The sequence below is a fragment of the Camelus dromedarius genome, chromosome 15, assembly GCF_036321535.1.
Source record: "Camelus dromedarius isolate mCamDro1 chromosome 15, mCamDro1.pat, whole genome shotgun sequence".
NCBI classification, from domain to species: domain Eukaryota; kingdom Metazoa; phylum Chordata; class Mammalia; order Artiodactyla; family Camelidae; genus Camelus; species Camelus dromedarius.
The window spans coordinates 13,949,892-13,971,676 of NC_087450.1; the positions used below are offsets into that span (position 1 = coordinate 13,949,892).

The window sequence follows — 21,785 nt, forward strand, 5'->3', positions numbered from 1 at the left end:
TGGTTTTTATTTCCCGTTCTGATGGGATTGTGGTGAAAAACAAGCCACATTTATTGCATAACAGCTATATGTCAGGTCTTTACTACACTGCAATGCTATGAAACGGCTGCTATTCTACATTATTCTACAGATTAAGGAATTTCCCCAGAGCCGCTTAGCTAGTAAGCGATAGAACGGTGATTGGAACCTAGATCTGATCTAAAATGTAAGCCTGTCCCACTCCCCCGTTTTGCTGTAGCTGCATATTTGAGGTATGAAGTTAATAAAAGTGTTTTTCCTCCTTCCTTGCTCAGTTTTCTTCACATACGGTAAAATATCGTATATGAATATTGTTCTCTATCGCATGACCTTTTGTTTCATTTCTTTTACTAAGATTCTGTTAAAGGAGAAAGACTTTCAGCTGTGTACAAATTTCTTATCCTTTGGATTGTTATTTTTTTGTTTTAATGATACAATTTATATTACTTTAGGCAACTTCAGTTCATTCATGCAGAAGGAGATTTTTGAGCAGCCAGAGTCAGTGGTGAACACAATGAGAGGAAGAGTCAACTTTGATGACTACACTGGTAATTACATAAGAGTTATTTTATTGCTTCAGAGTCTCCTGTGGGGGTTGGCATTGACAGCCTGCAAGTTCATTGTCCTTTATAGCCTTAGAACCACTCCACTGCAAGCCATCAGAGGAGTCCAGTCCTCTTTTAAAAATCCTTCAGTGTATGGTTCTACTGATACGAGGTGCATTGGGTTAGTGAGATTTATAGAGACAGAAAGTAGATGATGGGTTACCAAGGGCTGGGGAGAGGCGGGGAATGGGGAGTCGGTGTTTAGTGGGTACAGAGTTTAAGCTTGGGATGATGAAAAAGTTCTGGGATGGATGGTGGGGATGGTTGCACAACCATGTGAATGCGCTTAATGCCACTGATTTGTACACTTAAAAATAGTTAAAATGCTGAATTTTATGTTATGTATATTTTACCACAGTGAAAAATAAGGGAATAATAAGTAATGGTTGCCAGGAGCTGAGGGGATGGGGGTGATGGAGAGTGTGTGACTGCTAATGGATATGGAGTTTTTTGGGGAGTTAATGAAAATCTAAAATTTGTTAGTGGTGATGGTTGCACAACTCTGGATGTACTAAACACCACTGATTGTACGCTTTAAAAGGGTGAATTTTATGGTCTGTGAATATTAATAAACTGGTTATGAAAAATATAAAAAATGGCTGGAAAGTCACATTTGAAAGTTGTCAGTTATGGGAATATTAGGGTAATTTTCCTGGAAAAAAGTCCTTTAGTGTACCACTTAAAACATTTAACTTCTTTTCAGTTCACAAATCCTTTATTGGGCGCCTGCTGTGTACCAGGGACCGTCCTGAGAGCCGTGGATTCTCAGAGGAATGAGACCCGGTCCGCTTGCTGGGCAGCTTACTTGTATCTCTGCAGCCTAGCTTTTCTCTCCAGTTTATAAATGAGTCAAGTGTGAACTTCCTAGAGGTTTTCCAGGTGTTGGCCTAATGTCTTATGGGATAATCTGTCCCTTCCTGCGTGTTTAAGGTAGGGGTGAGAGTGCAGCTCTGGTCTTACTCCTGGAAATTTTCTTTAGGCCTTGTGTTGCAGGAGTTTTTGCACTTTGCTGAGATGAGTTTGAGATTGACTGTCTGTGGTCATAGGACGTCCATAAACTGTTGATTGCTGAATGAGATTTTCAGAACACTCCTCTTTCGTCATGACCAGTTAAATAAACAGTTCAGCAAACAGGCTTTGAGCTAAGCTTCTCAGTGTTAGGAATTAGTTTTTGATGTGAAATCTTTTCCTGAATCTGTGTTATTCATAAATATTAAGTGTCTTTTCCTTTGTGCCACGTTCTGCTGATAGAGAATAATTTCTCTGAGTAAGTGCTGTTTTTGTGTACTTTTCTGAGTGGCAGCACACTCTTTCTCAGCAGGAGAGGTTTGTTGAAGGCTGAATCATGAATTGAACATCTGTGTGCGGAGAACCATGGAGAACGTATCAGGGACTGTGGGAAAGTTACCTCTGCTGTGGTCTCCTCCTTGAGGTTCTTTGAAGAGGAATGCGTATATAATTAACTGTTTAAAGAAAGATAAACTATGATAAATGGCATTAGAAACACAGTTTAATGTTGAAATGTTTCAAGTTTAATGTTGAATTTAGAGAAAGCAGAGGATGAATCTGTTTGTGGGCAGGGGCTTCGGGGGCCAGAGAAGGTTCCGTGAAGTAGGCGAGTGTGGGTTTAAAGGCTTTGAACGATTTGAATAGGTGAAGATAAGATGGGGGCATTGCAACTGGGTGGAACACATTTGCTAAGGGAAGATAGTGGAAAACCATCAGAAATTTATTTGTGGAATAATACGCAGTCCAGTTTGTCTGCCACATCTAGTACTTCAAAAGGATTAGCGAGCAGTAAGTCTAGGAAAGAAGGTCGGAGGAACTACCAAGGAGAGCTTTGGATGCGTTCTTTTGGGTATGAGGGGTACCTCCCTTTGTAGAAATTGCACAGCTATTAGGAGACTTAGGAGCCAGGGGTGATCATAGCTTTACCGAGGTGACCTGGGTACCGGTCTCCTGTATGCGTTGAAGGAGCAAAAGGCTGAGCTGCAGTTGCCAGTTAGGATGTTGTCCCGTCTGGGGTAAAGCAGTGGGGAAGGGGAGGGAAGCGGGGACCAGGGAAGAAACAGGAGCACTCTGCAACAGGACCTGCATCTGCCTAGGCTGGGGAGAGGGGGTGTTGAAGACGGTTGAGCTGGAAGAACTGGGAGAGTAGCAGTAAATGGGACGGAAATAAGATTAGGAAAAAGGTTTGTTTTCTAAGGGAAGGGAATGAGATAAACTTTGAGAAGTCATGATTTTACAACTTTTATCTATGGTATGTGTTCCTCATAAAAGTCCTGTAATATAAACAGGATAGCCGTTACCCTTTTTTCATTGTTAAGATAAGGAAATCAGCCTCTGTCCATATGAATGTCTTGCCAAAGGTCACGCTGCTAGTCCTTTTCAGAGCCAGACTAGCTCCTGTGTTCAGTGCTGTCCCGAGAGTGCTGCAGCCTGCCCCTGTCCTCCAGGCACTCCGGCTGCTGCCGTCAGTACCAGCCTAGCTTCTCAGAAGTAGGCTTCTCTCGAAAGCATCAGTTCAGACCATGGGTGACTCCTTCCAGAGCTGTCCCAGACGCCCCTCAGCCAGCAGGCAGTTTGTTGGGACCAGTGTTAGGGAAACACTTGTGACTGGCTGATCTCAGCATCTTGCCTCCTGTCATTCTTGGTCATCATTTGAAACACAAGTCCCTCTGATTGTCCGACTGCTTTATACTTGGTCATCTCCAAACCGGTTTGCCTTCGCATGACTCCCCTCTCTCCCTTGTGGTTTCCTTTCTTCCCACATCTTTTCAACCCATGCTGAGGCCCGTGGAAAAACACTGTAGGCAGAGGTACATGAAAAGGAGCAGCCAGAGGGCCAGGCCGGTCTGGCTGCAGTGGCCTGGGTGAGAGGGGACGTGCCGGGAGATGCGGTCACAACGGAGCAGGAGACAGGGCGTGTGGCCACTCAAAGGCTGTAGTGAGGAGTTTGGACTTCATTTCAGTTATTTGGGAAGCCGGTGAAGCTTTTCATGTTTTATTTTCCACTTTACTAATTTCTTAAAATAGAGAAATATCACAATACCCTCTCAGTATTGAAATTTAAAAGGAAAAGCATAAAAATTACTCAAAAATATAAAAGCAAGTCATAGAGCTTGGTTCCATATTATCACTGGTTCAGGTAGGAAAGAGTCGGGGAGGTGAAGAGTGGGGGCAGAGCAGACGGACGGACGGACGGCGGGTCGGACGCAGGAAGATGCTGCCCCGGGTGTCTGTCGGCTGTGTGCTGAGCTGTCTGGTGGCTGCGCTGTCTGGGGCAGTATAGTCACTTGGCAGGTGCTCAGAGTGCTGGTTGAATAATTGAATGACTGTTGGATGAAAGTTTCTCACAGGTAGGAAACTAGCCTTGTGTAGCAGGGTCTGCGGACAAGGCATCGGAGAAGAACGCATACGTGGCTGTAGAGACAGAAAAAGAGAGCGGACAGACCCGTTAGAGGGTTTTGAGGTCAGAGTTGTGTTTTTAAAGAATCCCTCTAGAAAGTTATTCTGGCTGTGTGTGGAGAACAGGCTCCCGGAGGAGGAGAGCAGAGTCGGGAGAATGTGGCTGTCGTCCGGGGAGGGCTGCCGGCTCGGGTGGTGACGTTAGAGGTGCAGCCTGGCGGGGGGCTCCCGGGACTTGCTTGCGCCCTGGTCGTGGAGCAGTCGCGGGTGACTCGGACGTTGATGAATGCGGGTGGCGTTTGCTGAGACAGGTAAGACTGAGAGGAGAGTGGTTTATATCGTGGTCGGAGTGCTGTTCTGGGCTCGTGATGGAAATGGACATAACTAAAATGATTTTCTTACCCAGGCAGACTTACGGAGGTATAATTAGATTTAATAAAATTGACCATTCTTAGTGCACAGTTCAGTGAGTCTGGGCAAACTTCCACAACATGGTCATAATCCTGAATAACCCGCAGTCCAGACCCAGCACAGGTCCTTCGCGCTAGGGATCTCCTCATGCCCCTTTGCAGTCAGCCCTTTCCCCACATCCGCCAGCAGCATCTGCTGGTCTACCGTCTGTGTCCCTATAGTTTTGCCTTTAAGATAACTTTTAATCTAAAGAGAATGTGAAAACTACCGAACAAGGTAGAGTGTGGTAAGTACTGTAGTTGTGTGGGCATGCTGGGGGGAGTGGGGAGGAAGGTTAATTACAAGTTTGGGGTGGACAGTTATGTTGTGAGTTAATTTAATTTACTTTTCAAAACTAGAGAGAACTATGCTTCTTAAGAGGAAAATGAATTCTTTAAAAAAGCAGTGTCGTTACCCAGATTGGCAGTGGACGCGCGCGAAAGTGATTGCCTACTTCATGTGGTTCTTTCCTAAATAGTTACAGACACACACTTTTATTTCAGTGAATTTGGGCGGTTTGAAGGATCACATTAAGGAGATCCAGAGGTGTCGGCGTTTGATTCTTATTGCTTGTGGAACAAGTTATCATGCTGGTGTAGCAGTAAGTGGCTTCTTAAAATTTTAATTGTGTTATGTTGGGTATTAGAAGATCTCTGCAGACCAGTGGTACCTCAGCAACACACCATGTAAAACTGTTTTATTAAAACATCACGTTTTCTTTTCATATAGTGATGACAAAAATCAAGACGGTGTTGGGGAGGAATTTTAATAGCTACTTGGAATTATTTATCAATGGATGATCTGCTTTAGAAGGACCCTTAGATGTGCAGGTAGAGCACTGCAGCTGACTTCATGAAAGGCAAAGACGGGGCAGTTGTCGTGCGATCCCGGCCTGGTGGTCCTGAGTGCATGGCTGCTTCTGACGGAGCAGTCACGGGGATTTGTGGATCGTTGTTCACTTGCCCCAGACAAATGGCTGCGTGAACCTCAACAGGGTTTTACTTGGTGGGCACATTTGTTCTTTAAATTGTTTTTTTGGAAGCTGAAATTCTGTATCAAAGACATACGTTGATTGTCAGTATAGAAGCATAGGAAGATAACAGTCATTATTCCAATAACTCAGAAGCACATCTCGTTTCCTTGCAAGAGACAGGTTGTGGGCTGTTGTTGTCAACTCCTGTAAGTACAGAAGACCTGGACACACTCGGTTTTTACTTTTAGGATTGATTTCCAAAGTTCATGACAGTAATTTTTTTTATTTGCTGGGGCATAAGTATTAATTATCTACCGTTGTGGGAGCCATTCATTTGCCTGGTTGAGTGAAACTAGCTGGTCACCCAGCACTTGCTTCTCCGTAGGCTTTGTTCCCCCTTTTCCTTCCCCTGCACCCACCTCGCCCCCAATTACATGACCCTAAAAAGGAAATTTTGTGCAGTTTTGAAGGGAAGAGTTGTAAGAAAGTGATTGTTTTGAGCATGGGAAAAAAGAATGAATTAAAGACATTAGTGAAAATTAAGGGATTGGGTAATTCAGTGGTGGCTTAGATCTCTTACTGGATGAGCCCTCTATTCAAAAATAAAAAAAATTTGATTAAATGTTTCATCTAATGCTAAGCCTGAACTGTAGGGCATAAATTATTATGCTGTGTTAGAATTCTCTGATTTGAGAAGACTTATGTAAGAGTTTTGTTTTGTTTTTTTGGTGGGTGCTAACTTAGAATAGTGCTTTTTCCCCTTCTCAAAAATTTTTTTATGTGTGGGTGTATTTGCTTATAGTAATACACACATTGATTGTCTAAAGAGACTTGTGCTGAAATGTTAATGGTGCTTATCTGCTGGGTGGAGGGATTTTGGCTATTTTTTTATGCTTTAATCTGTATTGTTTTTATTTTCCAACAATGCATATGTATCATTTTTATAATCAGAAGAAGTAAAAACTACACATTGAGTCTGAAGTAGTTCAGTGAAAAACTATTGGAAGTATAGGTTGTATGACCAAGTCATCTTTTCTCTGCAGACACGTCAAGTTCTTGAAGAGTTGACTGAGTTGCCTGTCATGGTGGAGCTAGCCAGTGATTTCCTGGACAGAAACACACCAGTTTTTCGAGATGATGTTTGCTTTTTCATTAGTCAGTCAGGTAACCTGCTAATTTTAAGGACTTCCGGAAAAGGAGAGTCACTCTGACAATTATAGCATGCATTGGCAAAACCCATATTTAAAGATAAACTAGGGGCGTGGGGGGTACAGCTCAGAGGCAGAGTGCATGCTTGGCGTGCATGAGGTCCTGGGTTCGATCCCAGTACCTCCTTTAAGGGGGGAGAAAAAGAATAACTGGTATTGCAGGTGACTTGAGAAATACAGGTTTATTTTGATTTTATGGAATTCTTAATGAGTTAATAAAATTAACACATTTTATACCCAGAAGAGCTGAGTTTTCAAAGACAGAGAGGGAAAGGAGAGCCAAAGAAGTAGGATCCTGTAATTAAAAGTTTTACAAATTTATTATTTTAAATGCATGTTTTAAAACAAATGAGGGGAAAGTGAGGGAGGGATAAATTGGGAATTTGGGATTAACAGGTGTACACTACTACATATAAAGTAGATAAACAACAAGGTCCTACTGTATAGCACATGGAACTATACTCAGTATCTGTAATAACCTATCTGGAAGAATTGGAAAAGGTGTATGTGTAACTGAATCACTTTGATGTACACCTGCTGTAAATCAACTACACTTCAATTAAAAAAAACTGAATGATACTGGTGAAAGTGTAGTCAATTTTCTGTTTCAGCATCTAAGAAACAGCATGTGTTGACTGCTCTGTGTGTTACTTTTGTCTTCCTTTTTACACAGGTGAGACAGCAGATACCCTGATGGGTCTTCGATACTGTAAGGAGAGAGGAGCTCTAACCGTGGGGATCACGAACACGGTCGGCAGTTCCATATCAAGAGAGACTGACTGTGGAGTTCACATCAATGCCGGGCCCGAGATTGGCGTGGCCAGCACAAAGGTAAATTCTTGACTTAGTTCTCATGTGATTATTTAATCACTGTGTTGATGAAACAGACTAATCTGTATATTTCATTTGTTAGCACTTAACAGTATTCGTGTAGTTTACTGATTATTACAATTATCTTAAGACTTAAGGGTCAATAACAGATGAAACACTTGATGTCCCCTTCCACATCCTCATCCTAAGAGTGTGAAAGAGACAAATGTACCTAATGTAAGTCCACTTAGGAACGATCTCTGCTGGCTCTCCCCATTCATCACTTACGTTCCTCTTGCCACATGGGGTGGGACTCGTGGGAAGTGTAACGTCCTCTTCTTTGGTTAAATACGGTCGGGAGTTAAAAAACAACAGAGTAGAAACATCCCATTTAATTGTAATGATTTTGTCAGTTTCGTTTACGTAGTTACACTTTCCTAATAAATGTGCCAGAAGACGCACAGCGACCTTTGAAAGTCTGTAAGGAGGAGTGTGCTTTTGGTATCAAATTTGGTGACTTGAAAAAATAAAAGTGAGTATTGTATGACAGTATCTGTTTCTCCTTAGACATTCATCTGTGGAGATTTAAAAGCACCTTAAAAAAACAAAACAAAACAAAAATAACACCTTTTTTTTTAAGGTCTAGTGAGACTGCGTTTGCTCTTTGAATCTGGGGCACACATAAGGTAGTACTAGTAATAAAAATAGGAGGCTTAGAAAGCGGTGTAACTGCAAAAGATGTCTCTCTGCAAGTATATATTACTCTTTATGATTTCAAAATTTCAGTTTCTTATGTATTTTTCTGCTGAAATCTAATATTTCTTGCTGATTATTTAATAAGATGCTTAGATGTTGAAGGCTTTGAGTTTAATTAAAGATGTGTGGACGATGATGTTAACATATAAGACCACATTTGATTTTTTTTTTTTCCTTTTAAAGAACCTCATGGAGAATTTCTTTGTGGAAAAGTTATAATTCCCATGTAAAAACTCTGAGTTAGGTTTTTGTTTTTTGGTTACTTTGATATTGCTAACGCTATAATTTAGAGAAAGCTGAATCCTGAATTTTCTCCATGTGGTAATTAAAACACATAAGATACTTGTGCATGGGTTTCCATTCTGTGCCTGAATGAATAACCAGCCTCTCTCAGCAGCAGCGAGTAGATTCTTGGAACAGCGTCCAGACAGACAGTTTTGATCAGGGCTTAGAATCCCAGGTCCTTCATTCAAACACATTTGAAACAAGGGTTTCCCAGTGTGTCATGTGTGGGACATGGAATCACACCACACTGAACGGACGCTGTTGATTTACCTATTTTTTGGTGGGGGGAGGTAATTAGGTTTGTTTGTTTTTGTTTGTTTGTTTAAATTGAGGTACTGGGGGTTGAACCCAGGACCTCGTGTATGCTAAACACACACTCTGCCACTGAGCTAGACCCTCCCCCTGTTGACTTACCTTTTCACTGACTCTTTCTTGAACTGTGAGCTGCCAGGGGAAATATGGTTTTTTTGATTTCTAATTAGTTCATTCATGAAAACTTAAATTTTCCTCAGTGTTTTATTATAATTTTCAAACATACAGCAGAGTTAGAAGAATTTTACATTAACCACCATATACCCATCACCTAGATTCTGCCAGTAACCCTTTTTTTTTGCAGCTTTACTGAGGTATAATTTTCATACCATAGCACTCACAATTTGAAGTGTAGAGTTTTAGTCAATTTGGCTGTGTGACTGTCAACACAGTCCAACTTTAGAAGACTGAATCTCCTAAAAAAGCTCCTCCGTGCCCCTTTGCAGTCAGTCCCCACTCCTGCCCCTCAGCCTCGGCTTCAGGCAACTGCTTTGCTTTCTCTTGCTGCATTATTTCATTTTCTAGAAATTTCTTAAGGATACAGTTATATAATGCATGCTTTTGTATCTGGCTTCTATTTAACATGAGGTTTTGAAATTTTTGTTGTTATTTATATAAGTAGTTCCTTTTTTTTTTTTTTGCATGCCCTTTAAAAAAATCTTTTTGTTTTGAAATAACTGTAGATTTATGGGAAGTTGCAAAGATAGTAAAGAAGTCCATATACTCTTCACTCAGTTTCCCCCAGTGGTTACATCTTGTATAAGAAAATAAGCATCTTTTTATTGTATATACTTTAATTTCTTTAAAAAATGACTCCCTGAAAATTTTTAGTATTATGGTAGTTTAGTCTTACTTTAATTTTTTTTCTATTCTAAGGTAATTTTGTTTTCTTCAGCTGCCTTAGAAATTCTGGGCTTGGAGTTATTTAAAAGTTTGGGATGTTTAGTTATAGACCATTTGTGAATGGCAAATAGAAGTTTATGTGTTGACGGGTGATGAAGGAAGTTCATCTTTGGCTCCACGATGAAGCTAGCACAAGAACTCTGTGATCTTGGTTACAAATTCCCAACTTTGCTGGGAAAACTGTCAGGGTTAGAGAGGTATTGCTAACTTTCTCATAATATCAGACCATAGGCAGTTTGATATTTCTGTGGGAATCAATGGGGATGAATGTGCAGATTCAGCAATTCTGTATGTTATTGCAGGTGTTTAGAATTTCACCACAGTACTGACTTTTGTTGATTTTTAAGAATAAACCAATATAATTTTATTTTTGGCTGAATAAAAAGTAAAAACCAAGTTGAAAAGTTCAGAGTCAACATTTTCCTGGTAAATTCTTTCAAACCTCAGTAATTCTCAGTGTGTGATGTAGCTTATTTTTCTCATAATTGGTTTCCTGATATGTGTTGATGAAATGAAGAACATGAAATTGTAAATTAAGCTTAATGCAATAGAAAAATGTGTGTATTAAAGTTATTCTGTTTAATATTTGTACTTAAAAACCCGCATTGAGGTGTTCTAGGTCCAAACAAAGAAACATACTCTGTAGAATAACATTTTTAGTTATGGGTTGGAGGAACGGGAATGCTCATTATCCTGATCAGTTTGGATTGGGAATGGTTTAGGTAACCCAGGAGTCCAAGATACTGGCTCTTGGTAGTATATTCTGTGGTTAATTAGTTTATTGAAAAGTGAACTTTAGTAGGAAGAAGTTGGACAGAATCTTTAGTCTTGCAACATAAGTTCCATCCAAGAACTGAGACTACAGGAAATGTCACAAACCAGTAGAGAGAGAGAGGGTGGGGCGAAATGGAGGGAAGATTGTGTATTTATAAAAATAAAAACAGAAGTTAACACCTTGCACTAAAATTAGTTTCAGGTGGACTAAAAATGTGAAAAAAAAATCAAAAAGGGACAATGAAAACAACAGAATTAAGGAAATTTAATAAATACTTACCTGATGTTAGGATGGAAGGACTAAGTTTAAAAGTACGTACTGTATAAAAGTTAAAAAAATAAATAAAACTTCTGTGTCAATGAGCACCATTATAAAACGTTTAACGTAAACCAGAAAAATGTATTTGAGCAATAGAGACCTTCTTAAGACCAACGTTAAAGAAAACATACCCAAGTGGAAAAACAAGAATAATGAAATTAACTTTCAAAAGAGAAAAAACATAAATGGCTAACAAACATGAAAAAAACTTAAGTTTTTGGATTCAAGATGTTTGGTGAAGTAGTAGTGAGAGTCCACTGTCCAGCAGTCTAATGGTAAAAATTTGTTAAAAGGATCATTCTCAGTATTGCAAAGAATGTGGTTAAGTAGGCATTCTTACATCTATAAGAGGCTACCGGGAATGAAAATGGTCTTGGCAGTGCGACTGCAAGCCTTAAAATATTCTCACTACTATAGCCTGGGAAAATAAGTGTCTTTTAGTTCAGGCTTCCGTTAATAAAAAGTTTGTTTTGAGCCTGTATGTTAGACATGATGCTAGATGCTTTATGTTTGTTTCATTTAATTCTCATGATTATCTTCTAAGTGTTATGTGTCTTTAAGAGATGGGCTGCATGAAGCCCAAAAGATGAACAAACTTCTCAAGGTTATTCCACACTCGTAGACGAGGTAGAGAACAGGCTGTCTTGGGAAAGTGCTTGTGATGTCAATTAAGAATAAAAGCAACCTATCAAACTACACCTACTAATAATTTTCTTAACAATATAAAGAAAAAAAGTTAAGTTTTCACAAATGTTATCAATATAATTATTCCTATTAATTAACAAGATTGAGGATTATTCTTATTTCTATTTACTTTTCTACAGTTGAACTTTAAAAAATTTCTTAGCCAGGCTTTAAAAAAAAAAAATGGTGGGGGTGAGAACAGGCAAGTAGGCAGAAGTGAAAAATCAAAAAGAAAGTTTAAAGAAAACCCAACAAGACCAGTGCAAGTACCTCAAGGAGAGGCGTTCAAACCCTAGATTTTGACTTACATCCAAACCTTAACAGATTTACTCTCTACTCACCTTCCTTTAGCTTGTTGCTCTTTTTCCCACTCTAGAGGGTTTTAGGGATTTCATAAGCAGTCATTATAGGAAACTTAACATTTTGTATCTGGAAGTAAAGTTGAAGTCGTTTGTTCAAACTCAGAAAAAGAGATCAGTGGTGGATTTCCTAAAGCATGGTTCAGTTGGCTGTTGCTAATGCTGTTTTTTTTTTCTTTTTAAAGTAGACACTTTAAAAACCAATGGGAATTTCTTGTTTATTTTCATCTTTTTTTAAATTAAAAACTCCAAGTTCTTCAAATGCAGCTGCAGCTGACTGGTCTGTCTTTTTGTGGTGTTTCAGGCATATACCAGCCAGTTTGTGTCCCTCGTGATGTTTGCCCTCATGATGTGTGACGACAGGATCTCCATGCAGGAGAGACGCAAAGAGATCATGCTTGGCCTGAAGCGGCTGCCTGGTACGAGGACGCTCACGTTCTGTCCTTTCCTTGTCCGAGGAAGTGGGAGACGGGTGAAATTCTCCTCTCACCCTCACGGCTGTGGCCTGTACCTATTTAGTCAGTAAGATCTTTCCATGTTCCTCCTGTGCATCTGAAAACCCCTCACTGATAGCACAGAAGACTAGAAATGTTGGTCTTGTATCAGTGGCTACCGGTATATTGCTGTTGTTATCATTATTATATCCGTCCAGTTTATTGTCCTTTTTTCATAGATTTTGCTATTATCCTTAACAGATTTGATTAAGGAAGTCTTGAGCATGGATGATGAAATTCAGAAACTGGCAACAGAGCTGTATCATCAGAAGTCTGTCTTGATAATGGGACGTGGCTATCATTACGCTACTTGTCTTGAAGGGGCTCTAGTAAGTCTTAGAATTTCAATCTGTTAACTGGGACACAGTTGGGTGGAGCTTTTGAAAGTGCCTTTGTATTTTTGCGTTCAGATTTCTTTACCTTGACAAAGTGTAACAGAATACATAATCTAAAAATAAAAATCAAGAAGGGTGCATTTTAGCACGATAACTTGGGTTGAGCAAGTGACGGGTTGATTTTTTTTCCAAATACGAATAAAATAAATTTTAAATTCTTCAGGTGTGAGATTTAATTGGGGTCAAACATGAAGCAAGTAGGAAAAAGTGAAAGATACGAATACATTTGTGGTAATCTAAAATCTTCAAAAAGTCCTTGTGAAGTTCTAAAACTTCCAGTTACTTGTTAATGTTATAAAAATAATGATCTGTTAACCTGTTAGCTATATTTGTGCATCGGTGGTCCTTTAATGCTTTTGGATAAATAGACAGGGACTTCAGATAGCAGATGTTTTGTGTAATATTTACTTAAGAATGGGAAAAACAGACTGAAGGCTAATCTAGTTCTTTCCTGTTAGAAAATCAAAGAAATCACGTACATGCACTCTGAAGGCATCCTCGCTGGTGAGCTGAAACACGGCCCCCTGGCTTTGGTGGATAAGTTGATGCCTGTCATCATGATCATCATGAGAGACCACACGTACGCCAAGTGTCAGAATGCCCTTCAGCAGGTGGTTGCTAGGCAGGTAAGCCAGGGGCTGCTGTGAGGACACCTTGGGGGTCTAAAAGCTGGGTCACTAAAGCTTATTTGAATTTTGTGACATTTAAAGTGGTAGACCAGTGCCCAGCAGATGGCTTACAAAACTTGCTTAGGTTTACATGGAATAATCTGAGGAGATACTCACGAGTTTCGATAGGACCCAGCTCATAGATCTCGTAAGACACAGAACCAGGACCCAAACTGAGGTCTTGGTCCCCAAATCCTGTCTTCTTTTACTAGGCTATGCTGCTCTCTTTTAATTTAATATTCTTAAATGTGTATTTCAGGAGGAACTAGATTTTACACTAATATTACGAGTACTGTGCTTAACTGAGTTTTCTTCAGATCACTTGGCTTTGTATATAAATCCCCAAAGATACTAATCTCTAGTCACAACGTAGTGGTTACAGACTTGGGCTTCGAAGGCAGGTAGTTTTAGATTCATGTGCCGAGCCTGGTTTTTCTTAGTTGTGTGTGTTTAAACAAATCGCTGAGTCCCTCAAAGCTCCTCTTCCCTCGACTGTGAGTGAGACTTAACCATGTGGGATTGTGAGTTTAAATGAGCCTATGTCAGTGAGGCCAGATGCTAATTGTGCAGAGCAAGATTTGCACGCTCATGTGCTGCAGCCTTGCCTCTGCTTAACCAGCGCTTGTGTGTGTGTGGTTTTCTTTCCCAGGGACGGCCAGTGGTGATCTGTGATAAGGAAGATACGGAGACCATCAAGAACACGAAAAGAACAATCAAGGTGCCCCACTCGGTGGACTGCCTGCAGGGCATTCTCAGCGTGATCCCCTTACAGTTACTGGCCTTCCACCTGGCGGTGCTGCGAGGCTATGATGTAAGTGAGGGCTCTTGGGCTGGCTTTCCCCCTGGTACATTCTGGTAGTTTCCTTCTAAATTCTTAGCAGTAGAATTTGAGAAATCCATGGTAGGTGTCTGTCATCTGTGATATTTGCACGGCCCAGTCTGTAGGTTACATCCTACCATTTTCATACCCATAGAACTTGAAGGGATCTTGAATGTCACCTCCATGATTGGAGGTCACCTCCTTGGGGAACCTCCACCCGTTTTCTCTCTGTGTTTCTTGGTGGGGTAGCTATTGGACGTTCTTCGTTTGGGGCTGTGTCACACATTGTAGGATTCTCAGCATTCATGGTCCCCCATTCATTGTGACAACAACCAACGTGATAATCAGAACATCCTGCTTTTATCCATTTCTGGTGTCCCCTGAGAGGGCTGCCACCTCATAGAGGACCACAGGAGTTCTTTGTGTGCTCAAATGGCTCCTTTGGAATTCTTTTTCCTAACTGATTTCATGTCTTTTATAGACACATTATATGACTGTATTTTCTAATCTAATTCTTTGTAGTTTGTAATAAAGGTGATTAATGAACATGTTGTTTTCTGTTTTTATAACAAAAATAATTTGGTTATGGCAACCCCATCCCCACCCCCAATCTGTATAATCTTTAAAATCTTGCTTTTTTTTTTTTTTTTTCAGGTTGATTTCCCCCGGAACCTTGCCAAATCTGTAACTGTAGAATAAGCGGCATCTGAAACTGGGCGATACCGCAACACAAGACACCTTTTGTATTTAAAACCTTGATTTAAAATATCACCCCTCGAAGCCTTTTTTAGTAAATCCTTATTTATATGTCAGTTATAATTATTCCATTCAATTGTGATTTTTGTGAAATTACCTCATATTTTTCCAGTAATTTGTGGGGGAGTTTGAATAATGGAATCTACATTGGTATCGGAATCAGAAAGAGATTTAGCTCTCATTTTCTCTAAAGGATGCGGAGTGTTGGATTTCTGAGCCCTCCACTTCAATCTGAGAGGATTGTGTGCTTTTAAAATAATTGGCATATGTTTTAACATACTTTTGTTCATTCAGGCCAATGAAAGAGTTAGTGCATTTAATTGGAATATTTAAAGCCAGCAGCAGTGTACTTGGACATTTAATTAAGATTTTGCTAATTTTTAAAGAGAAGATGCTGTGATTTATTTTGAGATGTGTTTGTATTTTCTTTTTAAGTCAAGCTGTAAAACTCAAAACTGTAAACTTTTCTTGGTGGGATTTCTATCTAAGTTAATCTTAGTCTCTCAAACTTGTTGCCTGTAGGTCAAGGTATCTTAGGAAGCTAAATAGTGTAGTAGTTCATTGGTTTTCTCCAGCCCTTAGCAGGAAATATTTGCACAATTTCATAGCACAAACCTTAAATTTGAGCTGCTTTAAACAACTGACAATATGATTTTAAATCTGAAGATGGGACACATAACATGTCGGATCTCCTGCTCCTTGTTTTTTCATCTCCTGGAAGTGGTTTTAATTTCTTTGTATCTGTAGTTTTTTTAAAAACTTACTGCTGAGTGACAGATTTTATCTTCTTCTTTGAAATCACCACAGAGTTGCTTATCAGCTGCCTCAAAATGTATCAGTACTGATATATTGAGAATTCTCTCCAGTTCTGTCCCAGAGAAGAATTCCGTGCAGTTAATTTTAACTTCCTTCACTGCCTGGTTGCATCTAGTACCTTTGTGCCAGTTTGGAGGCTCCTTGCAGTTGTTTGGAAGGTTTGCAAATCTTCTGACGAATCATTTGACTCTAAATGTATGTGATGAGCTAAGATTAGAAAAAGCTATGTGCTTTTTTACACTGGTATTAGTGAAGGATTATATAAAATTTAGTATTGCTTTCTACGTATTTTCTCTCTATATATTCTGTGTTCTACCCCTGAAATATATTTAGGAATGAAAAAGATATAAATAAATAAGGTAATATTGAGGTGCCTTCAGCTGGCTAGTGTCAGAAATGGAAACTTACAAATTAGATTGAAATATTTAGAACAGAATATTAGTTTGACACCCAAAAAGTTGCAAATAATAATTTCTTCATGGCACTTTTTTGGCCAGATCTTGGGGGTTATAGGACAGTATTTATGTTTTGGTTAAGTCCTTCTCTTTCAAAAGTTTTCATTTATAAATTGTGATGGTAAGATGTGTAGTATAATTATTTAAGTAAGCTCAGTCTTTTCCATTTTCTGTATTTGAACTTCCTGAGGAGGTTAAGATGTTCTGATAGCTGTTGTTGTAAGAGAAGCATAGAATTCTTTCTGCCTGTGTGTTAGGGTCGGAGAAAGAACTGGCATATCTTGAGGTAATTCAGAAGGACTCTTAGATGTAGACTAGAAACCTGTTTTTAAAAATGAAATACGATTACTCTTCTCATCACATATATGCTACTACAGCTACATTTATCTACTTTAATGGTTTCTAATATTATTTTGTGTAGGCCTGCTAGTTTTAGTATGTGTAGTGTCATTCTTATGTTTGTTATATTAGCATTTTATGCACGTGATTTGTATGGATTCGCAGCATTTCTGAAGTTTGAATTAGCTTTCTAAGTGATGTGAAATCAGTCATCCGTTTTCAGTCCCTGTTTTTTCTCTCCCTCTGTGTGCATATTTTTCTGTGCCTCTGTTTTTCTTGCTCTCAAACATATACATTTCCAGCTAGGATAAGTTCTAAACCATATCTCAAAAGCCAATAGTAGCAAAAAAGAAGTGATATTTTCCAAACAAACGTGGTTTCTCTTCCCTGCTCCTCCTTCTTGCTCCCTACCCCCTTTAACGTAGTGATTTTTAGATGCTTTTATGAATTATGCCCTCAAAACAGATACTGTACTGAGGCAAACTGCCAGTAAGTGTGGATGCCCAGTTAAAACCAATGTAAGACAAGAAAATGTGATTTCTCAAGAAAGATATTCTACAAAAGAGTCCTTTACATAAAGAATTCTTTCTTGTAGTACACTTAAATTTTAAATTCACTCCTGTATGACTAAGAGTTCCTTGCCCCAGGCTGTGAGCCCTTTTGAGGCCAGGAGTCATGTTAGCATCTAACACATGGCCCAGGAAATGATTGCTGCTTTGGCGTCCGTCCATCAGCTTTCCTCTCTTGTTAAATCACCTATGCCATCGGAATAAATGGTAGGTGGAAAACGGATGTTAACTCTTTTTAGTTTGTTGTAAGTGTGTCAGCAACCTTTAAGGAAAAGTCACTGTGCTAGGAACTGAAAAATACATCCTGTTTCAAGCAAAGTCCACTTGTCCCCAGGTGGACTCACCTCTCATGGAGACCAGGGTCACTGGAAGACACCGGGTGAGAGGGTGGGAAATGGAGCTGAGCTGTTAAGTGCCGTGAGTGGATTTGCTTGACTTAAGTGGTGGTCAGAGTTTTGGTACGAATCACGTTCATAAGAGGCGAAATGCATTTTGGAGAGTCCGCTGTAATCACAGGCTGTTCATCCATGTGCCTGGGGCTCTGAGGGGCAGCAGTGTGGAGGTGCAGGCGTGAAGACGGCCGCGCCAGCACTGAGAGGGAACTGACACAGGGCGCTGTGCAGATGTCGGTTAGAGAGCTAACAGAGATTTCTCTCCTAGGTTCTTAGAGAGTCATTTCCGAGATGATGTTGTCTTATCCTTTTGAATACAGGTCGCTTGGTCTGAGTTAATGATGAGGATGGGAAGAAAGGAACCCTTCTTTCTAGCTCCTTGGTAATAATACTCCTTTGACACATTTCTATTAACTCTTCAAAGAAGCAAAACCAGCTGAAATATTTGCTTTAACAAACATTTTAAGAAGTCCTTTGGGGTCACTTTTCTCTCTTTTTTAAAAATTAGAATATATACTATATAGCAATAAAAGGGAAAGACTAATATTAACTATTTATTCAATGCTACAATTTAAGTGATTTTTCTAAAAAGCACAATGTCATGAAAATGTTTATTTAAAAAGAGTTCTTAGCTCACATTGAATTTGTGAAGGCCAAAGAAATTGACGGGAACAGTAAAGGAAGATAAAGAAGACTTACATCCACATGTTTAGTAGATTTTGAATGCCAGGTAGTGCTTTACCTGCAAAAACATATTTCAGATTACTTTCTTTGTTTTTAGTGTTAGAACCTCAAGTTTAGAAGTTTTAATAATTAAATCAATTTCCCCCACAATATTTAAAGATAGTTAATATATCAGTATTTCCCTACCTTGATGAATTTAACTATCCTCAGATCTGTGACATGATAACCAATAGGACTGATAATATTAGCTTTGAACCAGTAGTATCCAGGGTTAAAATAAAAATCACAGTCAACTAGCAAGACTGCGAAGTGATGCCATATTAACTTGTTATAACAGTCTGTAATAGCTTGATATCAATGTTACAGAATACACCATAAATAATGGCTAATGAGAACTTTTTTAGGAAATTCTCAAATTACCTTTCTTATACACTAGTTTTCAGAATGAATACAGAAATGATCCTGTTAGCTTTTTAAAACTGTTCTGTGGTTAGTTTTTTTTTTTTCTTAAGTATAACTTTTGGTATTTGTTTAAATTATATTTCTTGTGAGCTGGAATTTTACAATCGTCCTGGTTTTATTTCAGTGTTCTGTTCTTTACAATGAATGTTTAGTTTACTGAGCCAGTTGGTCGTTTCTTCTTCATGTCTTCTAAGTCTGGTGACTCTAATTCTGAACTGTGAATAAGTGAGCAAAAACTTGCTGAGAATTGCATTTTGAAGCAATCTGCCAATATATCTGAAGTGTATTCATGTTTGTTGTTGTGTTAAAGATTGTATTGTACTAAGAATGTAGCCAACGTTTACTTTAGTTGTTAGTAAACATTTCTGATGCTAAAAGTTTATTCGTTACTGTTGCTTTTAAAAATAAGAATATTGCATAAGTATAATCAAAAACCATGTTTTCAATCCAACTTCCCAATTATTTTAAAAAGGATCATTAGATAAATCAAAGGCTCTACCTTTTCTGATGTCACACTCTGTAGATATACTTTCTTGAGTCTTTTAGAATTTCTTGTGGCAATATGTGGTCTCTAGCAAATCTACAGGGTATCAGAGATCAGCAACTTTAAGTGAATTGATAGTTTCAAGGGAAGGCTGTTTAAGATGGGTGCGTAGCAAGACAGCATATACTCCAGATCTAAAGTTTCTGTAGTATCTGGCAATCTGTTAATTATAGAACAAAGACTCCTTTTACAGGATCCTTTTATAAACAGCAAGCTAAAATCTCTATCCCCAGTGCTTACAGCACTTGCTGTGTGAGACAGAGTTACGCCAGAGCGGTCTGAATGAATAGACGTGCTGTTTTGCCTATCCGCAGGACTGAGTCCAGTCTCTCCTCTCTCTCTTTTGCTCCGTGTTGCTCTGCAGCAAAGCTGGGGGCTGCCACACCAGCAGGGATCATTTTTTCCACAGGTCACAATTTTTACAAAAAAAATCAGCTTTACTCCTAGTGAAAAGGTTTCTTTTAATTCTCTTTAGTTCACTATCAGTAAGCATTTACTGAGTGCTTATTAAAGGCCAAGAAATAATTTCCCTAAAACTTGAGGCCACTTTTCATTGAAGTGAATTTAAGGAAAAATAAATTCTTTAATTTTTTTTGGATGAAGGGAAGAAGTACTTATTACGTTTCTCTCATTAATCTGAAGGTAAATGGTTCTCCTTCATTTTAAAAAATGACGTAGAAATTTTATTAGTTTAACAAACATCCTGGAGATAAAAACTCATCTTGTAATAATATACAGAGAAGTAGCCAGGTTATAGGTCATTTAACCAGCTGACCCCTTCCCAGGAAGTTTATATATAACAAAGTAAATATTATTTTCTTTTTGGTTAGCATGTATACAAGAGATTATTTCCAAGGTTGAAAAGACGTATTTGTGAACTTCATATTAACATGATTCATTGTCTCCGACACCAGGGTTCACATATGTATTTTCTCATAGAGAATGCTGTTATGTAGCTGCATTTCCCTTTTCATGTTGCAAGAAATTTTTGAATATGGAGTATAGATGTGTAGTTGAAAATATGAAATAAAAAATGGAGCTTGTACACAATTGGAGAAATGCTCTCTGGATAGAATTACAGTTATTTCCTTCCCATTCTTTTATCATTCTGCCTCTCTATATGTTTATATAAAGTTAAAAAGACTATATGCCTGTTAGGGTGAAAGCAGTTGGCATGTTTTCACATACTTTTAATTTCTGCAGTATAGCATATGATTTAGAAGCATCCAGCAGTGCAGATAAGGTGCATCATGGAACTCAGAGCAGTTGCCCACCCAGAGGGTTATTAGGGGTTAATTTTTGCCTCCATCAAGCTCAGCCTTTTATGTTTTGAAATGGAGATAAATATGGTGAGGTCTTAGAAGGAAAATGGCCAGAATAGCCAAAGCCTGTAAAATACAAGTAAATACTCACCGAGAATTCTAGATCCATTATACCCAAAGGGCAGATGACCAATTGGTTCTTAACTGACACATTCTTAATTTGTGAGACCCAGAGGTTGATACCCATTAATTTTAGATTATTGTACAATATCCAGGCTGCAAAGGTCTGGATGTATCAGGATCGCTGCAGTTTGTTTCTGCCAACAGCCCCTTTCAGGTGACACTGTTGTCCTCATTAGGAAAAGCTAGTGTGGCACCAGGCAAAGATGTGTTGCTGTGGCAAGTTCAAGGTGAGACGGACTCATTAGGAAGCTTTGTCTTCAGATAATGCCCCTAACTGGGATGGAAAATCATCTGAGACAGTGAAGACTTTCAGTTTCTAGGCAAGTGAAATTGCATTAAATTCAAGTTTCTTTAGACTTGAATGTATCTAGTCGGTGTGATTTATGGGGGCTTTTGTTTTTGTTTTTTTCCTGTTTACTTTGTATGTAGAGATGTTTTAAAACATTAAGCACATTCGCTTTGAATTGTTATCTCTTGCTTTCTTTTTTGTATTTGTCCTCTGAATAAAATGTAAACCCAAGATTGTTTTTATTCTTAATTTACTTTTCCTGCTGCCGTGTAGAAGCCTAGGACCTCTGGGAGATCTTTGTAGAATTTCTCTCTCATGGTCTTGGTTATCAGCTTGGACTCATGTGTTACTAAAGTTCAAAGCATTTCTTTGAAAGAAACAAATTAGTTCGAGATTTCTGCCATTAAATGATGTGAATTTGGGGCTTAAATCTGCACAACTCTAACTCCTGAAGGACCTGATTGGTATCCTGGTCATCATTGTTTCCTAGTACAGTTTTACAAAGAGAGATTACCATCTCCCTTAGAGACATGTCTCCTTTTAGGCATTGGGGACGTAGCTCTGAAATTTTAATGTGCCTGAGAGGCCTTTTAAAAAGTGCAGATTCTCAGGTCAGCGGCAGAGACTACGATTTGGTGCGGAGTTGCAGCCCAGGAACCTGCATTTCTAACCATCCTCAAAGATGATCTGGATATAGGTGGATGAGAAACATCACCTTTAGATCTCATAGCTTCATTATGTCCATTGTACAAACGTGGCAAGAGTGTGTGACCGTGGTTCTCTGTCTCCCTAG

The 21,785-nt window shown here is 39.0% G+C and overlaps 1 protein-coding gene across 2 annotated transcripts in view; it reads left to right on the forward strand.

The window, feature by feature from the left end:
- GFPT1 (glutamine--fructose-6-phosphate transaminase 1) overlaps nucleotides 1–21,225 on the forward strand; it is a 51,769-nt gene extending 30,544 nt beyond the window's left edge. For both annotated transcript variants that reach the window (XM_031467183.2, XM_031467184.2), the window contains 9 exons: nucleotides 471–566; nucleotides 4,985–5,082; nucleotides 6,498–6,618; nucleotides 7,336–7,493; nucleotides 12,169–12,283; nucleotides 12,560–12,687; nucleotides 13,212–13,379; nucleotides 14,071–14,232; nucleotides 14,896–21,225. In XM_031467183.2, the coding sequence (XP_031323043.1) occupies nucleotides 471–566; nucleotides 4,985–5,082; nucleotides 6,498–6,618; nucleotides 7,336–7,493; nucleotides 12,169–12,283; nucleotides 12,560–12,687; nucleotides 13,212–13,379; nucleotides 14,071–14,232; nucleotides 14,896–14,940 (1,091 nt within the window). In that variant the 3' untranslated portion in view covers nucleotides 14,941–21,225. The remainder of the gene's footprint in view (nucleotides 1–470; nucleotides 567–4,984; nucleotides 5,083–6,497; nucleotides 6,619–7,335; nucleotides 7,494–12,168; nucleotides 12,284–12,559; nucleotides 12,688–13,211; nucleotides 13,380–14,070; nucleotides 14,233–14,895) is intronic.
- The last annotated feature ends 560 nt before the right edge of the window (nucleotides 21,226–21,785 follow it).